This window comes from Oncorhynchus nerka, linkage group LG14 (assembly GCF_034236695.1).
Source record: "Oncorhynchus nerka isolate Pitt River linkage group LG14, Oner_Uvic_2.0, whole genome shotgun sequence".
In the NCBI taxonomy this organism is placed as follows: Eukaryota; Metazoa; Chordata; class Actinopteri; order Salmoniformes; family Salmonidae; genus Oncorhynchus; species Oncorhynchus nerka.
This window is the reverse complement of record NC_088409.1, coordinates 78,108,867-78,131,767: the sequence shown is the minus strand read 5'-3', so window position 1 is coordinate 78,131,767 and position 22,901 is coordinate 78,108,867. Positions and strand designations below refer to the sequence as shown.

Genomic DNA, 22,901 nt, shown 5'->3' with positions numbered 1-22,901 from the left:
ATGGGGAAAAAGGTACAGGCAGAGGCACACGCCACTAAAGGCTGCACACTGCACACACACTGCACACACACTGCACACACAGCTGGCTGCGCAAAGACAAATGGCTCCACGGCTGATGTCTTTTTAACTATGTGCTTCACTTGAAAAAGGCCTCACTCGGGGGAGTGAGAAGGGGAGAGGTAGTGATGCATAAAATCATATGGGCCAATAAGGGGACCATTTTTTCCCAAGTTTAATACCATTTGTCACAGATGAACGCGTTTAAAGTTGTACAACAATGTTATAGTTGGCCTTTAGATTCTCTATCAGCTGGCCGTTCCATTATGGCCTTCCTCTATGGCCTTCCTCTTAGACTTTGTTGCTTTCATGATATGGTTAGATATATTTGTTTAGTTATTTTAAACTATTTTTTATTTGCTCATTTATTATGTGCATTATGTGCACAAACACAGCAGCTGAGGAATCAGCTTTAGTGAATCATTGATTTGTTTCCTCTTCTCGTTTCAAGGCTCTCCTCCCAACAACACTTTTCTCAATCATTAGCTGGAAAAGTAAGTATTTATTTACGAACGGCCATTGTTTGTTTAGGCTTCAGACACATTGGTATGAAAACCTTTCATTTCTTCATTTGGTAAAGGTCTGGTTCCTGAGGAAATGGTTGTTAAAGCCAGCGGTCCCGATCCTACAGTGCTGACTTGGAGTGGGCTTGGAAGCGTCTGATTCTGAAGGGGGAGAGGTCATAGGAGGGCACTTCTCCCTGGCTCAGTTCACACAGCAGCTTGCCAACGATTGGGCCAAACTTGAATCCGTGACCTGGGGGGAGAACAAATCACAGTAAGTGAGGCAGGTAGGTCCTCAAACTCAGAGGCTGCATCTCAAGAGCACCCTATCGGCTTTATATAGGCTCTATAAAGGCTTTATATAGGCTCTATAAAGGCTTTATATAGGCTCTATAAAGGTTCTAGAAAGGCTTTATATAGGCTCTAGAAAGGCTTTATATAGGCTCTATAAAGACTTTATATAGGCTCTATAAAGGCTTTATATAGGCTCTATAAAGGCTTTATATAGGCTCTATAAAGGCTTTATATAGGCTCTAGAAAGGCTTTATATAGGCTCTAGAAAGGCTTTATATAGGCTCTAGAAAGGCTTTATATAGGCTCTAGAAAGGCTTTATATAGGCTCTAGAAAGGCTTTATATAGGCTTTATATAGGCTCTAGAAAGGCTTTATATAGGCTCTAGAAAGGCTTTATATAGGCTCTATAAAGGGGGGAATCGTGGACTAAATAGGGCAACGGGTGTCATTTCAGGTTGGCCTAGAGTCTATAATATGCTGAAATATATAACCTGCACCTTGTGGAACACCACAATGGGCCTCTATTAATAGCTTGTGTGTCTCTGGCCCATTGTCTGAGTCAGGCAGCCTGTTTGAGCCCTGCATGACGGAGCACATCAAAGAGGACAGGAGCTATTGCTCTGACCGTCACAGGGCATCTATTCATTTAAGTGAGCTCAAGCCAGAGATAAATTAAGGAGATGTGTCCCTCCTTTCAGCGATGAGCCTGCCGTGAGCTGTCAGCCTAGGGGTGAGATGAGGAAACTGACGCTGTACTCAGGAGAGGTGGATTCTTGTTGCTATGGGTCTGAGGGGAAGGAAAACTCTGAATGTCTACCAGGCTTAAGAATGTTTTGTCTCTGCCTGATAAACTTCTCAGAGCTCCCATGGATCCAGACGGGCTTTGAAGTCATAAAAGCTTCAGCGATTTACATCCGGGGCTATAGCGAATGAACTGTAGGTCACTCTGACAGTTCGCTGCATGCGTTTTTCGTAGGAAGAGGCGATGGGCTCTCAATGGCAGGCCCAAACCAGCTGGGTGCCTTTGTAACCATGGCAACCCCCAGGACTTGCTTTAAAGCACTTGTGCCCATGGCTTTTGATAACTCAAACAGAGGAGAGGAGAAAGAGGAGCTGCAAGTTTTTTGTAGCATTGTGATTAGCCCTGTGCACTGATTGAACACAGCATAGTGATGCACAGTCTTTACTAGAGCACATGGTTAAAACACTGATAATATGGTAAATGCAAGCAGAACAGGTTAATAGACCGTGATGAACAGTCATCCTATTATGGTTAATTTTCCATAGAAAAAGGACTTGAAAATCAAAATGTCATACACCTCAGATTCCACCACCAAGGGACCAATGGGTTCAGAAGCAAAACACTTCTTCAATTCATACTTTCCCTTGTATTGATTATGTAGCTTGTCAAATGGCTTTCTCTAACCCTTGGAGTTAATCCTCCTTGTTATCCCTGCAGCTCTCTCTCTCTCTCTCTCACCAGCCAACTGCACTGTGTGCCAGCCAGGTCCTTTAAAAACTATTACAAGTGAAAATGAATTATACATATAATTACTGTAGGAGGCGGCTATCAGAGCAGATGGAACAGGAGCCAGGAGACCCCAGCCGTTGGCCCTTTGGGCCAGGGAGGAGAAGCCCCCCACACTGCCTCACCCGCACCACACAGACAGAGAGAGACAGAGAGAGAGTGAGAGCAGACAAAGAGGGCCCCTGGGCCCTGAGAACATCTAATTAGGGAATAAAAACGGGTCTGGACTCATAGCTCAACTTTTCACCCTTCACAGCCGGCTTGAAAGACTGTCTAATTAAAAGTTGTCTGACTTTTCCCTGTGTAAGATCTCACTCTAAGATACAGCTACAGTACATAGATCTGAAGTAGATACAGAGGGCTCTGTGATGTTCAGCACCACTCTGGACCTGAGTGTGTGCCGGGTCTCAGTGGTGAAAAAAAACATTTTAAAGCCAAACTCTTTGGGCTTGTGCTCATCCACACACATCCACTATTTTACTGTATGTTGTGAGTGACACTATGGATGCAGTCATGTTGGGGTATGATGTGGGGCTGCGGGACATGTTATGTTGGGCCACAAAGGCTTGTTGGGCCACAGAGGACAATACTCATGTTCAACAGGTACACACCTGAAAAGCCTGCTCCGATGACGATGTTACTATGAGTGGGATGGTGGTCCAGGACAAAATGGTCGTCTGGCGTGACCTGCAACAGAAAGATATGGTGAATTGAGAGAGAGAACAAGAGATGGGGAGGCAATTCAGGCGAAATGTGTCAATATGATATTGATGGAAGGAGCGAGAGAGAATGGGAGGGAAAGAGAGAGAAAACAACTGAGGGAACTAGCAGCTTGGTTCAAGAAACTCATCTGAGAAGAATAAATCCTGTCCATTTTGGACCCCAACTACCATCTGTTTGGGGATTGGAGATGATATCCAGTAGTGGACAGTGGGGTGAGTTGAACCAAAGGGGTAAATTGAGCCACCCTGGTTCCCACGAAACCATACACAAAATGTATCATTTGACCAAATATAATTTAATGTAGTCTGTGAAGGAAGAAACCACATGGAAAAAGTGGGAAGCAAGTTACAAAACATGACCAAAATTATCTTGACACCTGCTCATCGAACATCTCATTCCATTAATATATAGAGGGTCCCCCCTTCGCTGCTCTAACAGCCTCCACTCTTCTGGGAAGGCTTTCCACTAGATGTTTGAATATTGCTGCGGGACTTGCTTCCACAAGAGCATTAGTGAGGTCTGGCACTGATGTTGGACATTCCACTTGGGCGTTCCAATTCATCCCAAAGGTGTTCGATGGGGTTGAGGTCAGAGCTCTGTGCAGGCCAGTCAAGTTTTTCCACACCAATCTTGACAAGCCATTTCTGTATTGTAACGGCATTCGTCTGTTGTGGAAAGAGAGTCGGACCGAAATGCAGCGTGGTGGTTACTCATGTTTCTTTAATGAAAGAAAACGGAACGATACATGAAATAACTGTGAATACAAAACAACAAACGGAACGTGAAACTTATTACAGCCTATCTGGTGAATACACAAACACAGGAACAATCACCCACGAATACAAAGTGAAACTCAGGCTACCTAAATACGGTTCCCAATCAGAGACAACGAGAATCACCTGACTCTGATTGAGAATCGCCTCAGGCAGCCAAGCCTAACTAGACACACCCCTATTCAGCCGCGATCCCAAATGCTACAAACCCCAATACGAAAAACAATAACATAAACCCCTGTCACACCCTGGCCTGACCACACATATAACGAAAACACAAAATACAATGACCAAGGCGTGACATGTATGGACCTCACTTTGTACAAGGGGGATTTGTCATGCTGAAAAAGAAAGGGCATTCCCCAAACTGTTGTCATAAAGTTGGAAGCACAAAATCGTCTAGAATGTCATTGTATGCTGTAGAGTTAAGATTACCCTTCGCAGGCACTAAGGAGCCTAGCACGAAACATGAAAAACAGCCCCAGACCATTATTCCTCCTCCACCAAACTTTACAGCCAAACCCATATTCGTCCGTCGGACTGCCAGATGGTGAAGCGTGATTCATCACTCTAGACAACATGTTTCCATTGCTCCAGAGTCCAATGGCGACGAGCCTTACACCACTCCAGCCGATGCTTGGCATTGCCAATGGTGATCTTATGCATATGTGCGGCTCCCGACAAACAGTTCTTGTGCTGACGTTGCTTCCAGAGGCAGTTTGAAACTCAATAGTGAGTGTTGCAACTGAGGACAGATGGTTTTTATGTGCTACGCGCTTCAGTACTCGGCGGTCCCATTCTCTGAGCTTGTGTGGCCTACCACTTCGCGGCTGAGCCGTTTTTGCTCCTAGACATTTCCACTTCACAATAACAGCAGTTGAACGGGGGAGCTCTAGCAGGGCAGAAATGTGATTAACTGACTTGTTGGAAAGGTGGCATCCTATGACGGTGCCATGTTGAAAGTTGCTGAGCTCTTCAGTAAAGCAATTTTACTGTCAATGTTTGTCTATGGAGATTGCATGGCAGTGTGCTCGATTTTATATACAGGGATATCCTTGTCTCATCGCGCACTAGCGACTCCTGTGTCGGGCCGGGCACAGTGCACGCTGACACGGCCGCCAGGTGTACGGCGTTTCCTCCAACACATTGGTGCTGCTGGCTTCTGGGTTAAGTGGGGATTGTGTCAAGAAGCAGTGCTGCTTAGTTGGGTTGTGTTTCGGAGGACGCATGGCTCTCGACCTTCGCCTCTCCCGAGTCCGTACGGGAGATGCAGCGATGAGACAAAACTGTAACTACTACCAATTGGATACCACGAAATTGGGGGGAAAAAGTACAAATAAAGATGTATGTATTGTTAGAAGGTTCATTCTTGTATCTAAACCAAAGTAGATAATAAAGATTGTTCTATACATCAGTTGGGGTCTCTATAAGCTTCAATATGAGGTCCTAAACCTAGCAAGATAGTGCATCCTTGTAGCTATGTGGGATAATATAGTCAAAACGTTTGCCTTGGGGTATATTCAGGCAATTGTTGAGCCAATGGCAAGTTAAACAAATTGTTTTCTTCCCTGGCATAATGCAAGACCTTATCGCTGGGATATGAGGTAACTACAGGGCCTGGCCTGGCCTATGTTAAAAGTGTTTTAAAAAGTACAAAGTGTTTGTTAGATGTTAAGTCTGTGTTAAAATATGCTTAAAATGGTTAAAAGACAAACAAGTGATTGTGTTTGGGGGAAAAAGGTAGACATGGTTTTAAATGGTAGTGGTAATATTTTATTGAGTTCAGAAATTTGTAGGCAGCTCAACTTACCCCATCCCATACCCGGACAAGCTATGTTTTCAAAACTGTAATGTTTACATGAATTCTGATGATTTCCTGGGATATACAACATCCTGAAATATATGTTGACGGAGTGATGCTGAATGTAAAAATGGCTCAACTTACCCCACTCTCCCCTACTGTGTCCCATTCTCCATGCAGTAGGCTACTCTGACTAAGGGGCAGGAATGACATGTGGTTTCCAATCATATTCAGTGTCTGTGATGTTTTCCATTAGTGTTTGAATCCCAAAGGTAATGCAGCCGTGGAGCATGTGATGTGATTGGTATGGCAAACAGCGCAATGGTTCTCGCTCTGCATTTTCAACTCCAGAACCACCCTCATCCCATTTCTATTCTGTACCTTGCCTTGGTAGGAAGATCAAAGATTTTTAGATTATAAACAATGAAGCCCAACTGAAAAGATTATGGTATTCTAATTGTTCAGAGTAAATTGCTATTGTGGGGCATTACTGTATTATGGCCATTACTGGGATACAGTAAGCAGCAGAGATGTTAACGTTGTGTACATATTTTTTTAATTGAACCTTTATTTAACTAGGCAAGTCAGTTAAGAACAAATTCTTATTTACAATGACCACCTACCCCGGCCAAACCCAGACGACACTGGGCCAATTGTGCGCCACCCTATGGGACTCCCAATCACAGCTGGTTGTGATTCAGCCTGGAATCAAACCAGGGTCTGTAGTAACACCTCTAGCACTGAGATGCAGTGCCTTAGACCACTGCACCACTCGGGAGCCCCATGCAGCTCTGAAACGGGTAATACTCACTGTGTACATGCAGCTCTCCACCACAGCAGGGATGGGCACCAGGCCAGGGAAACAGCGGGTGATGTAACGCTGTAGGATGTCTATGTCCCCCCTGTCCGTCTGTCTGTCTCTCTCATCAGGGTCCGTCTCAGGGCCCGTGTGGTAGCAAATCTTCAAAAAGAGAAGAAAAACCTCATCAACTGACCTTTATGCAAACTAACTGTATTGAACGTAATTAGAGTCGGAGTGCCCTTACCAGGAACATCGACCCTAGGTAGAACAGTATAAGGCCTATGTCATGTAAATGCAATGTTCTATGAAGTGTCCACATTTTGATTTGAAAGGTAATTAAAAGTGTGGCAGCATTTTCTTTTGAAAGGTAAATAAAAATGGTTTAGCCTGACCGAGCATTAGCATTCTATCTACAGTACATGGGTTACAAAGCACTGTTGACTACACCACAGAGTGAATAATGTGATATGGCACAGCCATCTGTCCCTCTCCTTTGCATGCATGTGCTGCTATTACTCTCCCAACTCCTGCTGGCTTGCCATCATGCTCAAAATAGAGATGGAATAGAAAATGGAAGCGCAACACAGACAAGATTCCCCTGTGATTATGTATCCGGAAGTGTTGGAGAACTTTGGGGGCTGACAGTGTTGCTGCCCTACTTCTGAGCTCAGCAAAAGTTGAATGTATTTCTATTTAAATTCAACATAATAAGACTAGGAAACAGTGTAATAAAGGTGGTTTGGTGGACTATGCGTGTGTGGTTAGTAACCTTGCTTGAGACCAAAGCAAATGCATCACTGAATTTTGCGTGGAACATTCTGGTATTGAAAAGCCCAAACCTTCATCAGGCCTGGGTATTCATTGGATGGGAGGCCGTAGATGTGATGCTTTGCCTCCTCTGATTCCAGCTGGATGAAGCAGGGGAAGCGGTGCTGGACATTGTAGGAACCAGGGATCTTCTCACTCCAGTAGCACACGTTAATCTTTATCACCTAATTAATCAGGGAAGCAACAGACAGATGGACAGTCATCAGCACAGTGCAAGGACCCAGGGCCCAGGGCCCAGGTATAGGCCTCCGTAAAATGATTCTTAGTTTAATTAGGGATTTGATTAAAGAAGATCCTTGCACTTGGGAAGATGTTCCCCTCCCCCTCCTACCTCCCTCAAAGACAAAAAAAGACTCAGAGACTCCAGTCACCCTAGTCATAGACTGTTCTCTCTGCTACCGCATGGCAAGAGGTACCGGAGCGCCAAGTCTAGGTCCAAGAGGCTTCTAAACAGCTTCTACCACCAAGCCATAACATCTAATCAAATAGCTACCCAGACTATTTGAATTCCCCCACTTTTATTTCTTATTTCACTGTAAAGGTCTGTATTTGGCGCTTGTGACAAATAAGATTTGATTTGATGTTACCCATTACCATCGTTGTATCGAATCCAACTGCAATTACAAAGGTAGCGGTGGTGTAGCGGCAGTGAGAATGGGGATTTAATGAAATGCATACACACTCAGACAAATCACATCTTCCCAGTACGTGGTAATAAGGACACAATGTTCACTAGCTTTTAGTTTAATAAACTAACAGGCAGCCGTCTCATTCTGGGGACCATCAAAATTCAGTAGGTGGAGAGAGAGAAAGAGAGAGAGAGAGAGCAGTATTTAAGGCAAGCTCATACCTCATACTTTCTCTATGTGCTCACTCAGGCATGGCTTCCACGGGCCCCTCTCGCTATCCTGAATAATGCAATTCCAATACAAACTCCAATTCTCAACTTAAATAACGCCCAGTATTTTTTCATCACCTTTTCTTTTGGGTGGGTGATATATTGTGAGATTGCTTGGCTGGCTCCCTCCCTACCGCCCTGTGTAAAAGATAGTCTATGAATGGGTTTGTTTAGTTTATTCCTCATAGCAGACCGAGTGTTCCGCCAGCACTGGGCTGCAGACTCTCCCTCTTGGTTTGCCTTGAACCAACCAGAGCTATGACGGGTCATCACTCCCTGCTTATAGTCTGGGGGAGGGAGGCCTATATTGGGGGAGATTGGACTTGTTTTTTGACCTGGGGTTGGACAAAATGTTGCCCTTATCTACTAACATTAATGATGTGATGGGGTATGGGTTTTATGGTTACGTGCTGAACTTTGGAATAGAGCTTTAAATCCTTTATGCTTTAAATCCTTTCTTAAATCTTGTGTTGTCAAATACATGCTCCATAAAACTCAATTGCAACTGCCTTATTGTCTATTTGTGTTTGAGTGTATAACATTTGTGACACTGCGGTTTGACAATATCAAAGATCATATCATAGTATGCCTGGTCTGACAGTAGTGGACTGGATTCCACTGGAGTGCTTTGGAGTGTGAGCTCATGTTAGAGGTAGTGAGTTGGCTGGTTCTACAGTGAGTAGCCTACCTGCAGTGGTAGCTGAAGGCCTGTGTGGGACAGCAGGGTGTTGGCCCAGGGTCCAGCTGTGATCACCAAGCGTTTAGCTCTGTACACCCCACTGACTGTCGTCACGGTTACCACAGAGCCCGGTGTGATGTCAATCACCTTCTGTCCGTCCTTGATCACGCCCCCCAGTTTCTGGAACTGTCCCTGGTGATGGAGAGAGAGAACGGTTACAGTTAGTGTAAGGTGTGTTCAAAATGAATGAGAACAAACTGACACAGAGGAACCTTAGTAACTGAAGTGTAATGGTATCAAGCAGGTAACATGTAAATAAACCTAACACAATGCAAGTGAAGTTTGCAGTCCATATAAGCATCCCAGTCACAACAAATCCTGAGGTGAACTTCTCCTCCGTTGAGGGTTAATTCAAGTTTAACAGTGGAATGTGGATGTCTAGGCAGGTGTAAGACAGACAACCAAGGGGCAGGGCAGCTGAAACCGTAATAAAGCAGTCTTATTATCTAGTAGATTAGAGTGCAGGTAAGAGACCTGGATGCCTATGTGAGCCTGAGAGATACAACATATCTGCTGATTGTGATGAATTGTCTATAGAGCTCCAAGACAGGATTGTGTCGAGGCACAGATCTGGGGAAGATACCAAAAATGTCTGTAGCATTAAAGGTCCCCAAAATCACAGTGGCCTCCATCATTCTTACATGGAAGAAGTTTGGAATCACCAAGTAGTAGTAGCTGGTAAGTTGTAATAAGCTGTAATAAGTAGACCATGTGCCTAACCCTAATAATTTGGTCCCTTTCCCCCTCATAACTTGGTGGTGCACATGTAGCCTATAGCCTGTTTTAGAAAAATGTAATCATCGAATATTGTAAGAGCTTTCATTGTCTGCTTATATGCCCCCTTATTTATCCTATGGTTTTGACTTGGTGTACAGGGATAATATTGTAAGAACGACCCATGTTATGAATTCTGTCGCTGTACATTTTGAAATTGCTGAACAGTTATATAGACTACGTCTGTCCTAGCTAGCTCATTAATGTCTTCATCGAAATGATTTTATTGCCTCTTGTGCGCTCATTGTTCCCTTATGCCATAGTTTCCACATCTCAATTGTCAGTAGTAACCACATTTGTTTAAGCAAGTCAGCCATATCAGCTATGTCTTAAAAAAAGCACTAAATATTTCTGAATGAACTATTTCGCTGCCAGACAAGGCCCCACTGATAGCCAGGTGTAGTGGTGGTAAGGATTCACTCCATGGTGCTGAAAAGAAAACTCTGCTGTTGGGACAGCTTTATGTAGGCCCTAACAGTTTGTGGGTACCGTTTTTCAACGTTATAGTGCAATTTATGTGTTGCGTAGTGGCTTTGCTGGCATGCATCAACAACAAAAAAACATTGAGTTTGCCCCACCAAGATTTACATGCTAAAATCACCACTGCCCGATTCGTGGAAAAACACTCATGGTTATGCACATGTGCAAACTCTCAAAGACACAGACACCCCACTCATTCACAAAACATCAATGAATCACGATCGACGCTGGCAGATTGTGAGACAGAATGTTGATAGGAGGTTATGAAACTAGACAGACAGAATGAGAATACATGGTGGTAATCTTGGCGGCTGTAGAAACATCTATTATCACGACTAATGACAAGTTGTAATGTATGCTTTATGCTTGATCTGAACAACAGAGAGGAAAAATCTGTTCAATCAATACAAGACAGGATAATTGTTCCGAGGTAGCAGTAAAATAATGAAGCATTTCACTTGGTGTTTTCAGGCTGTTTCTCTCCCATGCTTTGTTTCTCCCTGCCAATGTCTGAATAAACTCAATTCAATGCTATAAAAATGTCCTATGTCGGTAGTCATCGTTGTAAAATAAATACTCATTTTGTCATTGTAGTATGTGTACCTAGGCATATGAATTAAAAATGGTATATGAGAGCTATTTGTCATTGTTTAGTTCATATTTTCTTGGTCTATCTGTCTCCCTGACGCCATATACAGTATTCCCAAATTGTGTGTACAAGCCATCATGTATTTCCTAATTAGTGGTCAAAAGACAATTACCTAGCTGCTGATAAACACTAATGAATGATCATTACAGAGTCAGACACTCATTGGGGTAATGTAAAGGACAAACAGGACAGCACTAAAGGAAAGGGAGCTGTACTTTATGGAGGTCTTATCACACCCTAGAAGAGGCACTGAGACAATGTGGGTTAAAGGTACAATCCAATCCAGGCCAATCAATTAACTGCATCTGGTAATAATGACCTCCTCTAGGATGCAAACATAATGCAGAATGCCTTTTACAGATTTGTAAGCAATACATACCAAACTGTTTGCCACTTTTACCTGTACCGTTTTGAGTGTGCGGTCAGTGTACAGCATCTTACCTGTACAGTTTTGAGTGTGCGGTCAGCGTACAGCATCTTACCTGTAAAGTTTTGAGTGTGCGGTCAGTGTACAGCATCTTACCCGTACAGTTTTGAGTGTGTGGTCAGTGTACAGCATCTTACCCGTACAGCTTTGAGTGTGCGGCCAGCGTACAGCATCTTACCCGTACCGTTTTGAGTGTGCGGTCAGCGTACAGCATCTTACCTGTACAGTTTTGAGTGTGTGGTCAGCGTGCAGCATCTTACCTGTACAGGTTTGAGTGTGCGGTCAGCGTACATCATCTTACCTGTACAGTTTTGAGTGTGCGGTCAGCATGCAGCATCTTACCTGTACAGTTTTGAGTGTGCGGTCAGTGTACATCATCTTACCTGTACAGTTTTGAGTGTGCGGTCAGCGTGCAGCATCTTACCTGTACAGTTTTGAGTGTGCGGTCAGCGTACAGCATCTTACCTGTACAGGTTTGAGTGTGCGGTCAGTGTACAGCATCTTACCTGTACAGGTTTGAGTGTGCGGTCAGTGTACAGCATCTTACCTGTACAGGTTTGAGTGTGCGGTTAGTGTACAGCATCTTACCCGTACCGTTTTGAGTGTGCGGTCAGTGTACAGCATCTTACCCGTACCGTTTTGAGTGTGCGGTCAGTGTACATCATCTTACCTGTACAGTTTTGAGTGTGCGGTCAGTGTACAGCATCTTACCCGTACAGTTTTGAGTGTGCGGTCAGCGTACATCATCTTACCTGTACAGTTTTGAGTGTGCGGTCAGTGTACATCATCTTACCTGTACAGTTTTGAGTGTGCGGTCAGTGTACAGCATCTTACCCGTACAGTTTTGAGTGTGCGGTCAGCGTACATCATCTTACCCGTACAGTTTTGAGTGTGCGGTCAGTGTACATCATCTTACCTGTACAGTTTTGAGTGTGCGGTCAGCGTACATCATCTTACCCGTACAGTTTTGAGTGTGTGGTCAGCGTACAGCATCTTACCTGTACAGGTTTGAGTGTGTGGTCAGCGTACAGCATCTTACCCGTACAGTTTTGAGTGTGCGGTCAGTGTACATCATCTTACCCGTACAGTTGAGTGTGCGGTTAGTGTACAGCATCTTACCCGTACCGTTTTGAGTGTGTGGTCATGGTACAGCATCTTACCTGTACAGTTTTGAGTGTGCGGTCAGCGTGCAGCATCTTACCTGTACAGTTTTGAGTGTGTGGTCAGCGTGCATCATCTTACCTGTACAGTTTTGAGTGTGTGGTCAGCGTGCATCATCTTACCTGTACAGTTTTGAGTGTGCGGTCAGCGTACAGCATCTTACCTGTACAGTTTTGAGTGTGCGGTCAGCGTACAGCATCTTACCTGTACAGTTTTGAGTGTGTGGTCAGCGTGCAGCATCTTACCTGTACAGTTTTGAGTGTGCGGTCAGCGTGCAGCATCTTACCTGTACAGTTTTGAGTGTGCGGTCAGCGTGCAGCATCTTACCTGTACAGTTTTGAGTGTGCGGTCAGCGTGCAGCATCTTACCTGTACAGTTTTGAGTGTGCGGTCAGCGTACAGCACTCCGGCAGTGGTGTCCACCAGGGCTGCGTTTCCCTGGGACAGGTTAACATGGGGGATGTGTTGGCTGAACTCCTCCCTCGGCAGGATCACTATGGGAACCTTGTTCCTCTCCAGGGTGGACTTGAACACCTGGTAGTCCCCCTGCTCTGGACCCATCACTAGCAGACCTGTACGTCTGGGAAAGGAGGTCCTAATCATCATGTAGTGAATGTCCTGTTTTCATTTGTGGAAATAAATCAACTAAGATAAACTAAGGCCTAGATTCAATCCGTATCACGGAAGATCCGCACAATAGCACAATTAAAATGTAGAATCAAGTTTCCGCGTTTCCGGAGACTGAATTCACGGTATATGTTGCATATGTTGGCTCAACCGGAAATTACCTTTAAATTATAATTGCACTATAATGTGGATCTTCCGTGATACGGAATTGATCTAGCGCTAAACTAAAATCCTTGGGGTTCAGAGAACCATGCTCACATGATGAATAACCATGTCTGAGACCTGAAGACATGTGTTGGCCCCCCGAGCTAAGGGTTTTAGCTCAGCAGACTAACACAGTCTTGTGATACCACCGGAGGCTGCTAAGGGGAGGATGGCTCATAACAATGGCTGGAACGGAGCGAATGGAATGGCATTTGAAACCATTCTAACAATTCTGCTCCAGCCATTACCGTCCTCCCCAATTAAAGGTGCCAACCAACCTTCTGTGTGTGATGCATAGAAGACCCTGGTGAAAACCCAGTCGTCACATTTGCAAGTGGTTTGAACCACACAATCAATCAACAGCTTACCTGTAAGTATATTATAAATCACAGATGGCCTCTGTGACAATCTAATCTAATGAAGGCAATCTGATGAAACAACAGTTTGTAAAACTAAGTACACTGAGCATATTTAATGTTGTAAAATCCTAGCCTGTGGTAAGTTATAAGATCTCAGAGTGAAAGGTTATGAAAAACAGGGGGCCCTAATGCAGCAGTCTGGTTGATGGATGGCTAGCCTGCCCTATGAGAACAGTGCTTTCTAAAGGCTGCTCCAACATCTGTCAACCCACATGATGCATCAGCCAGCACCTGCTAACGGCCTTACCCGTTCATCAGAGAATTTTAGGAGTGTGTGTGACTGTGTGTGTGTGTGTTTGTGTGTCCACATGTGTGTGAGAATGAAGGAGAGAGCGAAGCGTGAGTGCATGTAAAGTCCTAAACATGATGCCTGCTTCCATGCCACCCATGTCACGCTGTGTGATGACTGAGTGAGACTGGTTTGCTGGTTGTAATGTATGTGTGGCCATACCACTATGCAGAATGGCCTGTGGTCAAAGGGCATTTGGTTTTCGTCCAACCCATCTCAAAGTCTATCCTCAGGGCTGAGAACTACAAATAGAAATTGCTCAGAAAGATTCACGCAGCCATAGCTTCAACATTTCTCATTGTGCTGTAGTTTTAGCCAGCCCAAGGGCACAGGTGGCCTTAGTGTGGGGACCGATCAGTCATCTGCCGTAGATGGCTGCTCCGAGGGAGGGAGATCTATAGCTATTGTGTGCTTGCCTTGGGAACATAACATGGGTGCAGTAGAAGACTGGTGATTGATCCATCAGTCATCTAACAGTATAATGACAAATTTGTTATGCAGCTGACTGATACTGACAACCAAAATGGGTTTCAAACTAAGACAATGGTTCAGGGAAGCTTTAGGTGGGGAGGCAGAGGTTGAAGGCTCTGACTGTCTGGCTCGAACTTTGATTCTGCTGTAGTATTTACAAGAACAAACCCTCCTCGCTCTGGGAATGAGAATTGGGGTTTGTTGAGATGAAAAATCCTTGTTCCACATTCAAAGGCAGGCAGGGAGCTGTCTGGGGTGATTCGGTGACGTGCGATGTAATGAGAAAGTCATCCATCTATAGCTCACACAGATTGAGTTGCTGCTTGAACACTGGTGAAACAGATTGAATGTGACAAATCTCAGTGTTCTGGTATAAAGCTTTCACAATGTTCTTCTAACGCTGCTTCCCCCTATTGAGACAGACCTTGTACTTTTTCTTAAGGTCCTCACCTGTACAGCTTGACGTTGGCCTCTTTCTCCAGCTGAGACCAGAGCTGATAGCACTCCTCCATCATGTGGGTGTAGTAGTCCTCATCATAGGCCTTGCGGATGATGCGTGTCTGGCCATGAGAGCTGCCACGAGAGTGTGGCAGGACAAACTGAGGAACAAGGCATTCAGAAACAGAGTTGGAGTTGCCATTGTCATATTCACAGGACCTTTTTCCCTAGCCTTTTGGGGCCCTAAGCCAAACTTTGTCATGGAGCAAAAAGAAAACGTTGCTGTTTTAAAGCAAGTTTGCACAATTTTACACATTATACCATGGGGTGGAGAGAAGATTTAGCAGTTTTATAAATCATGCAATTCTACTCATTTTGCCATGGGGTGGAGAGAAACTTTTGCAGTTTCACAGCAAATTTTCTGCAATTCTACACATTTTGCCATGTTCATATGATTTCTGAGTGAGTGACTAAGAAAATCAATGGGGGCCCCCTGGCGGTCAGGGCCCCTGGCTGTCAGTAATTCTAACATGATTACTATATTACTAAGGGGTGGCATGTAGCCTAGTAGTTAGAGCATTGACGGTTGCTGGATCGAATCCTGGAGCTGATAAGGTTCAAATCTGTCTTCTGCCCCTGAACAAGGCAGTTAACCAACTGTTCCCCAGTAGGCCTTCATTGTAAATAAGAATTTGTTCTGAACTGACTTGCCTAGTTAAATAAAGGTAAAAATAAATAAAAATACTACAAGTTTAGAAAGCTGACTAGACTAATTTACCAATCTAAAAAATGTTAGCTGACATGGTCTGATTTAGTGACGTGTCAGTGATTGCCATAACAAGAGAAAAACTGCTTAGACATAACATTTCGAAATTGCCGCATGGAAGTTTGAAACATACTGAAACTATTCCTAGGCCAGTCCAAATATTAAAATACAAAGAAAAACGTTATCACTTCTAAATAAATAATAACCTCGTCAATCGTGCAATTATGCGATGTAGGCTCAGTTGGTAGACATGTTGATTCCCACGAGTCACCATCACGACAATGTATGTACTCACTACTGTAAATCACTTTGGATAAAAGCGTCTGCTAAATTACTAAAATGTAGACTACCAACAAGTCGTTGCATTGGAGTTGACACCATATAAATGATGTTGTTGGTTGACAAGTTGTAACTGTTGCCAAATCGCTTTATAAATTACAAACCTGTTCGAGTAGAAGTGTTTTCTTGTTATTTTTCGCAAGGTTATAGGCAGTGAAAGAGCCCTGAACCCCGGCTCCTATCACTATGCAGTCGTAGTCTTGGGAAGACATGTCTTGAGTCTGATGTAGCCTGTATTCACAGGGCACTGCGACTCCTCATTTGACCCGTGTTATGTTACTCTAGTTCAGCCCCCTGGCCAAAGTTTCCGTTATGTAACAACCACTGACAGCATGCTCAGGTCTACACTACATTTGCGGCGTTCAGAACAACGACTCGAATAATACGAGGTTAAATCATGACTTCAGTGATCTTCACGTCGGAAAGACGGAGCTCTAGAAAGATTTGGAATTCCGAGTTGGATGACTATTCAGATCAATTTTTCCCAGTAGGAGCTCATTTTTTTCCGACTTCCCAGTTCTTTTAAAAGCACTGAAGTCTGGGGATTTCCGATTTTCCAGTTCTGAATTCCCAGTTATTGTGAACGCAGCAACTCTCCCCACAGCGTGCATGCTAAATATGGCCGTATTTAAATTACACATAAGATTACTGTATTAAAAGCTATTGTTCTTATATGATCTACATTCAGAAGAAATGTTGGCGAAGAAATCAGCTGTAGGCCTACAAAACTGTTTGTTTGGTCAGTCCTGCCTTCAATTGCGGTGCGCTTGTGAACATGGAGAACCAAGCGGGTCTAGGAATTAAAAATTATGTTATTTGACCAAAAAAAACGAATATTTAAAATAAAATTAAAGCTCATCATTTCATACAATTTCCAATCTGTATAACTTCAAAAAGCAAGAGGAAAAAATGTTATACAACATTAGTAGAGATGTCAAGTTTGCAACCCTCTTGCCTTGAACATTTTGAGAGGGTCAGTCTTGTTGGCCAAATAGATGGTGAAATAGTGTATTCTCACTCATTTTACACGGCAGCAAAGTCAAATATATCAAGGGTTAGTTAGCTCAGACAGAGCCATAGATAGCTAGGCCTATTTAAGATGATTGATCCTGTTCCGGTTGCCATGGTTATACGAGCCCCCCTTCCCAATTTGCTATGAGGACATCTCCATGCTCCAATTGTTCTTATGGTTACAATAATTGCACACCATTTATGGGTTAGTGTAAAAGTAAAGATAGTATCTTCCAACTCAACCAACAACCAGGCACAAACAAATTGTGATAATTTATTTTTTCATTCGTTTACTTAATTTCCAGAATTCACAACTCTAGTGTTTTACATAGAGTCACATCCTGACCAAATTGGCATCCTAAAAAATAAGAACAACAAAATAACAACAGTGAAATGTGTTGTTTTACAGGGTCAGACTTGTTTTATTAATTTTTTACTTAACCTTTATTTAACTAGGCAAGTCAGTTAAGAACAAATTCTTATTTACAAAGACAGCCACCCCGGCCAAACCCAGTTGTTGCTCGGCCAATTGTGCACCACACTATGGGACTTCCAATCACAGCTGGATGTGATAAAGTATGGATTTGAACCATGTTGACAGATTATTCACCTTGTCAGCTCGGGTATTCAAACCAGCAACCTTTCGGTTACTAGTCCAATGCTCTAACCACTAGGCTACCTGCCACCTGCTATCTGAGAATCATATTTGCAAATGCACACAACCTTCCATTCTGCAGCTTAGAATTGGTCTGGCTGTGACATATATTGAGAGAACAGCACATTGATTTTCCTTCCTTCCTTCCCTCTCTCTCTCTCTCTCTCTCTCTCTCTCTCTCTCTCTCTCTCTCTCTCTCTCTCTCTTTCTCTCTCTTTCTCTCTCTCTCTCTCTCTTTCTCTCTCTCTCTCTCTCCCTCTCTCTCTCTCTCTCACTCCGTGGACAGACAACTCGTTTCTCTGAATGGCTCTCATTTGCAATCGATCAGCACACAGATAGCTCATCCCCATCGACCCCCAGACAGACATTTACATTTACATTTAAGTCATTTAGCAGACGCTCTTATCCAGAGCGACTTACAAATTGGTGCATTCACCTTATGACATCCAGTGGAGCAGCCACTTTACAATAGTGCATCTAAATATTTTAAGGGGGTGAGAAGGATTACTTTATCCTATCCTAGGTATTCCTTAAAGAGGTGGGGTTTCAGGTGTCTCCGGAAGGTGGTGATTGACTCCGCTGTCCTGGCGTCGTGAGGGAGTTTGTTCCACCATTGGGGGGCCAGAGCAGCGAACAGTTTTGACTGGGCTGAGCGGGAACTGTACTTCCTCAGTGGTAGGGAGGCGAGCAGGCCAGAGGTGGATGAACGCAGTGCCCTTGTTTGGGTGTAGGGCCTGATCAGAGCCTGGAGGTACTGAGGTGCCGTTCCCGCGGAGGAGCGGGGTGACGTGAGAGAACTTGGGAAGGTTGAACACCAGACGGGCTGCGGCGTTCTGGATGAGTTGTAGGGGTTTAATGGCACAGGCAGGGAGCCCAGCCAACAGCGAGTTGCAGTAATCCAGACGGGAGATGACAAGTGCCTGGATTAGGACCTGCGCCGCTTCCTGTGTGAGGCAGGGTCGTACTCTGCGGATGTTGTAGAGCATGAACCTACAGGAACGGGCCACCGCCTTGATGTTAGTTGAGAACGACAGGGTGTTGTCCAGGATCACGTCAAGGTTCTTAGCGCTCTGGGAGGAGGACACCGTGGAGTTGTCAACCGTGATGGCGAGATCATGGAACGGGCAGTCCTTCCCCGGGAGGAAGAGCAGCTCCGTCTTGCCGAGGTTCAGCTTGAGGTGGTGATCCGTCATCCACACTGATATGTCTGCCAGACATGCAGAGATGCGATTCGCCACCTGGTCATCAGAAGGGGGAAAGGAGAAGATTAATTGTGTGTCGTCTGCATAGCAATGATAGGAGAGACCATGTGAGGTTATGACAGAGCCAAGTGACTTGGTGTATAGCGAGAATAGGAGAGGGCCTAGAACAGAGCCCTGGGGACACCAGTGGTGAGAGCACGTGGTGAGGAGACGGATTCTCGCCACGCCACCTGGTAGGAGCGACCTGTCAGGTAGGACGCAACCAAGCGTGGGCCGCGCCGGAGATGCCCAACTCGGAGAGGGTGGAGAGGAGGATCTGATGGTTCACAGTATCGAAGGCAGCCGATAGGTCTAGAAGGATGAGAGCAGAGGAGAGAGAGTTAGCTTTAGCAGTGCGGAGCGGCTCCGTGATACAGAGAAGAGCAGTCTCAGTTGAATGACTAGTCTTGAAACCTGACTGATTTGGATCAAGAAGGTCATTCTGAGAGAGATAGGGGGAGAGCTGGCCAAGGACGGAACGTTCAAGGGTTTTGGAGAGAAAAGAAAGAAGGGATACTGGTCTGTAGTTGTTGACATCGGAGGGATCGAGTGTAGGTTTTTTCAGAAGGGGTGCAACTCTCGCTCTCTTGAAGACGGAAGGGACGTAGCCAGCGGTCAGGGATGAGTTGATGAGCGAGGTGAGGTAAGGGAGAAGGTCTCCGGAAATGGTCTGGAGAAGAGAGGAGGGGATAGGGTCAAGCGGGCAGGTTGTTGGGCGGCCGGCCGTCACAAGACGCAAGATTTCATCTGGAGAGAGAGGGGAGAAAGAGGTCAGAGCACAGGGTAGGGCAGTGTGAGCAGAACCAGCGGTGTCGTTTGACTTAGCAAACGAGGATCGGATGTCGTCGACCTTCTTTTCAAAATGGTTGACGAAGTCATCTGCAGAGAGGGAGGAGGGGGAGGGGGATTCAGGAGGGAGGAGAAGGTGGCAAAGAGCTTCCTAGGGTTAGAGGCAGATGCTTGGAATTTAGAGTGGTAGAAAGTGGCTTTAGCAGCAGCGACAGAAGAGGAAAATGTAGAGAGGAGGGAGTGAAAGGATGCCAGGTCCGTAGGGAGGCGAGTTTTCCTCCATTTCCGCTCGGCTGCCCGGAGCCCTGTTCTGTGAGCTCGCAATGAGTCGTCGAGCCACGGAGCGGGAGGGGAGGACCGAGCCGGCCTGGAGGATAGGGGACATAGAGAGTCAAAGGATGCAGAAAGGGAGGAGAGGAGGGTTGAGGAGGCAGAATCAGGAGATAGGTTGGAGAAGGTTTGAGCAGAGGGAAGAGATGATAGGATGGAAGAGGAGAGAGTAGCGGGGAGAGAGAGCGAAGGTTGGGACGGCGCGATACCATCCGAGTAGGGGCAGTGTGGGAAGTGTTGGATGAGAGCGAGAGGGAAAGGGATACAAGGTAGTGGTCGGAGACTTGGAGGAGTTGCAATGAGGTTAGTGGAAGAACAGCATCTAGTAAAGATGAGGTCGAGCGTATTGCCTGCCTTGTGAGTAGGGGGGAAGGTGAGAGGGAGAGGTCAAAAGAGGAGAGGAGTGGAAAGAAGGAGGCAGAGAGGAATGAGTCAAAGGTAGACGTGGGGAGGTTAAAGTCGCCCAGAACTGTGAGAGGTAAGCCGTCCTCAGGAAAGGAGCTTATCAAGGCATCAAGCTCATTGATGAACTCTCCGAGGGAACCTGGAGGGCGATAAATGATAAGGATGTTAAGCTTGAAAGGGCTGGTAACTGTGACAGCATGGAATTCAAAGGAGGCGATAGACAGATGGGTAAGGGGAGAAAGAGAGAATGACCACTTGGGAGAGATGAGGATCCCGGTGCCACCACCCCGCTGACCAGAAGCTCTCGGGGTGTGCGAGAACACGTGGGCGGACGAAGAGAGAGCAGTAGGAGTAGCAGTGTTATCTGTGGTGATCCATGTTTCCGTCAGTGCCAAGAAGTCGAGGGACTGGAGGGAGGCATAGGCTGAGATGAACTCTGCCTTGTGCAGTTCCAGAGGCTACCGGAGACCTGGAACTCCACGTGGGTCGTGCGCGCTGGGACCACAAGATTAGGGTGGCCGCGGCCACGCGGTGTGGAGCGTTTGTATGGTCTGTGCAGAGAGGAGAGAACAGGGATAGACAGACACATAGTTGACAGGCTACAGAAGAGGCTACGCTAATGCAAAGGAGATTGGAATGACAAGTGGACTACACGTCTCGAATGTTCAGAAAGTTGAGCTTACGTAGCAAGAATCTTATTGACTAAAATGATTAAAAATGATACAGTACTGCTGAAGTAGGCTAGGTGGCAGTGGCTGCGTTGTTGACTTTGTAGACTAGCTGGCAGTGGCTGCGTTGTTGATTACGTTACGTTGCGTTAAAAGAACGACAATAGCTGGCTAGGTAACCTAGAAAATCGCTCTAGACTACACAATTATCTTTGATACGGAGACGGCTATGTAGCTAGCTATGTAGCTAGCTACGATCAAACAAATCAAACCGTTGTACTGTAATGAAATGAAATGAAAATGTGATACTACCTGTGGAGCGAGGCGGAATGCGACCGGGTTGTTGAGTTCTAATCGGTAGACGTTGGCTAGCTGTTAGCTAGCTAGCAGTGTCTCCTACGTTAAGGACGACAAATAGCTGGCTGCGTTGTTGATTCAGGGGCTAGCTGGCTAGCTAGCTAGCAGTGTTGATTACGTTACGTTGCGTTAAAAGAACGACAATAGCTGGCTAGGTAACCTAGAAAATCGCTCTAGACTAAACAATTATCTACACAATTATCTTTGATACAGAGACGGCTATGTAGCTAGCTATGTAGACGGTGGGCGTTAGCTAGCTGGCTAGCTGCTGGGCAGATACGTTAGGACGACGAAATACGATAATTACGCAATTATCTTTGATACAAAGACGGCTATGTAGCTAGCTAAGAAGAAATTGCTAAGATTAGACAAATCAAACCGTTGTACTATAATGAAATGTAATGAAATGTAATGAAAAGTTATACTACCTGCAGACCGAAGTGCGGATGCGACTGCTCGCTCCAACCCGGAAGTAGGAGACAGGCAGACAGACAGGCAGACAGGCAGACAGGCAGACAGAAGAATAGAGGAGCCATGGCGTCGAGGTGAGGCACAATCTCCTTTAAAAACACACAACAGCAACCGGCACATGCTCCCCTGCAAACTCACACCCTGACACTTTTGACCAAAAGTATCTTCTTTTCAACACACTTTTTGAGTTGAAGAGTGTCATTTCAAAGATACCAATCTCCTACACTCTGACATGATAAGACCTGATGAAACTGATATTGAGCCCCTCTCATTTTTAAGCACATGAAGTAGTTAACCTACTGGTAATGAAATGGTCAGCAACCCGGTCATGATTTGGAGGGAATTTGAGATATTGAGGGTGTTAGTAGCCTGTTATTACCATATATCTGCAACCCACCATAGCTGTGGGTCTGTGTGGTTGGGGATGTGGGTGGAGGAGGGTAAAGGGCTGACCATAGTGGTGGCTCTGTGTGTAGCGCTCTCTTTTGATGACTTCTGTAACCGTAATAGCCTTGGTTTCATGCATGTTAACATTAGAAGCCTCCTCCCTAAGTTTGTTTTATTCAATGCTTTAGCACACTCTGCCAACCCGGATGTTCTAGCCGTGTCTGAATCCTGGCTTAGGAAGACCACCAAAAATTCTGAAATCTTCATGCCTAACTACAACATTTTCAGACAAGATAGAACGGTCAAAGGGGGCGGTTTTGCAATCTACTGTAGAGAGAGCCTGCAGAGTTCTGTCCTACTATCCAGGTCTGTACCCAAACAATTTGAACTTCTACTTTTAAAAATCCACCTCTCTAAAAACAAGTCTCTCACCGTTGCCGCCTGCTATAGACCACCCTCTGCCCCCAGCTGTGCTCTGGACACGATATGTGAACTGATTGCCCCCCATTTATCTTCAGAGCTCGTGCTGCTAGGCGACCTAAACTGGAACATGCTTAACACCCCAGCCATCCTACGATCTAAGCTTGATGCCCTCAAT

General features: G+C 45.2%; 1 protein-coding gene across 2 annotated transcripts; it reads right to left on the bottom strand.

Annotated features, from left to right (window-relative positions):
- Nucleotides 1–216: 216 nt before the first annotated feature.
- On the bottom strand, nucleotides 217–16,282 carry pipox (pipecolic acid oxidase). 2 transcript variants are annotated; one of them, XM_029681324.2, is made up of 8 exons: nucleotides 16,094–16,282; nucleotides 14,897–15,045; nucleotides 12,806–13,031; nucleotides 8,896–9,078; nucleotides 7,321–7,473; nucleotides 6,491–6,640; nucleotides 2,994–3,069; nucleotides 217–813 (listed from the first exon to the last, which is right to left on the bottom strand). In XM_029681324.2, the coding sequence occupies exons 1-8, from the start codon at nucleotides 16,199–16,201 to the stop codon at nucleotides 683–685; spliced, it is 1,176 nt and encodes a 391-aa protein (XP_029537184.1). In that variant the 5' UTR covers nucleotides 16,202–16,282; the 3' UTR covers nucleotides 217–682. The 2 variants fall into 2 exon arrangements, with proteins under 2 accessions (XP_029537184.1, XP_029537185.1); XM_029681325.2 differs by having other exon boundaries at nucleotides 12,806–13,016; nucleotides 16,094–16,278.
- Between the last annotated feature and the right edge of the window lie 6,619 nt (nucleotides 16,283–22,901).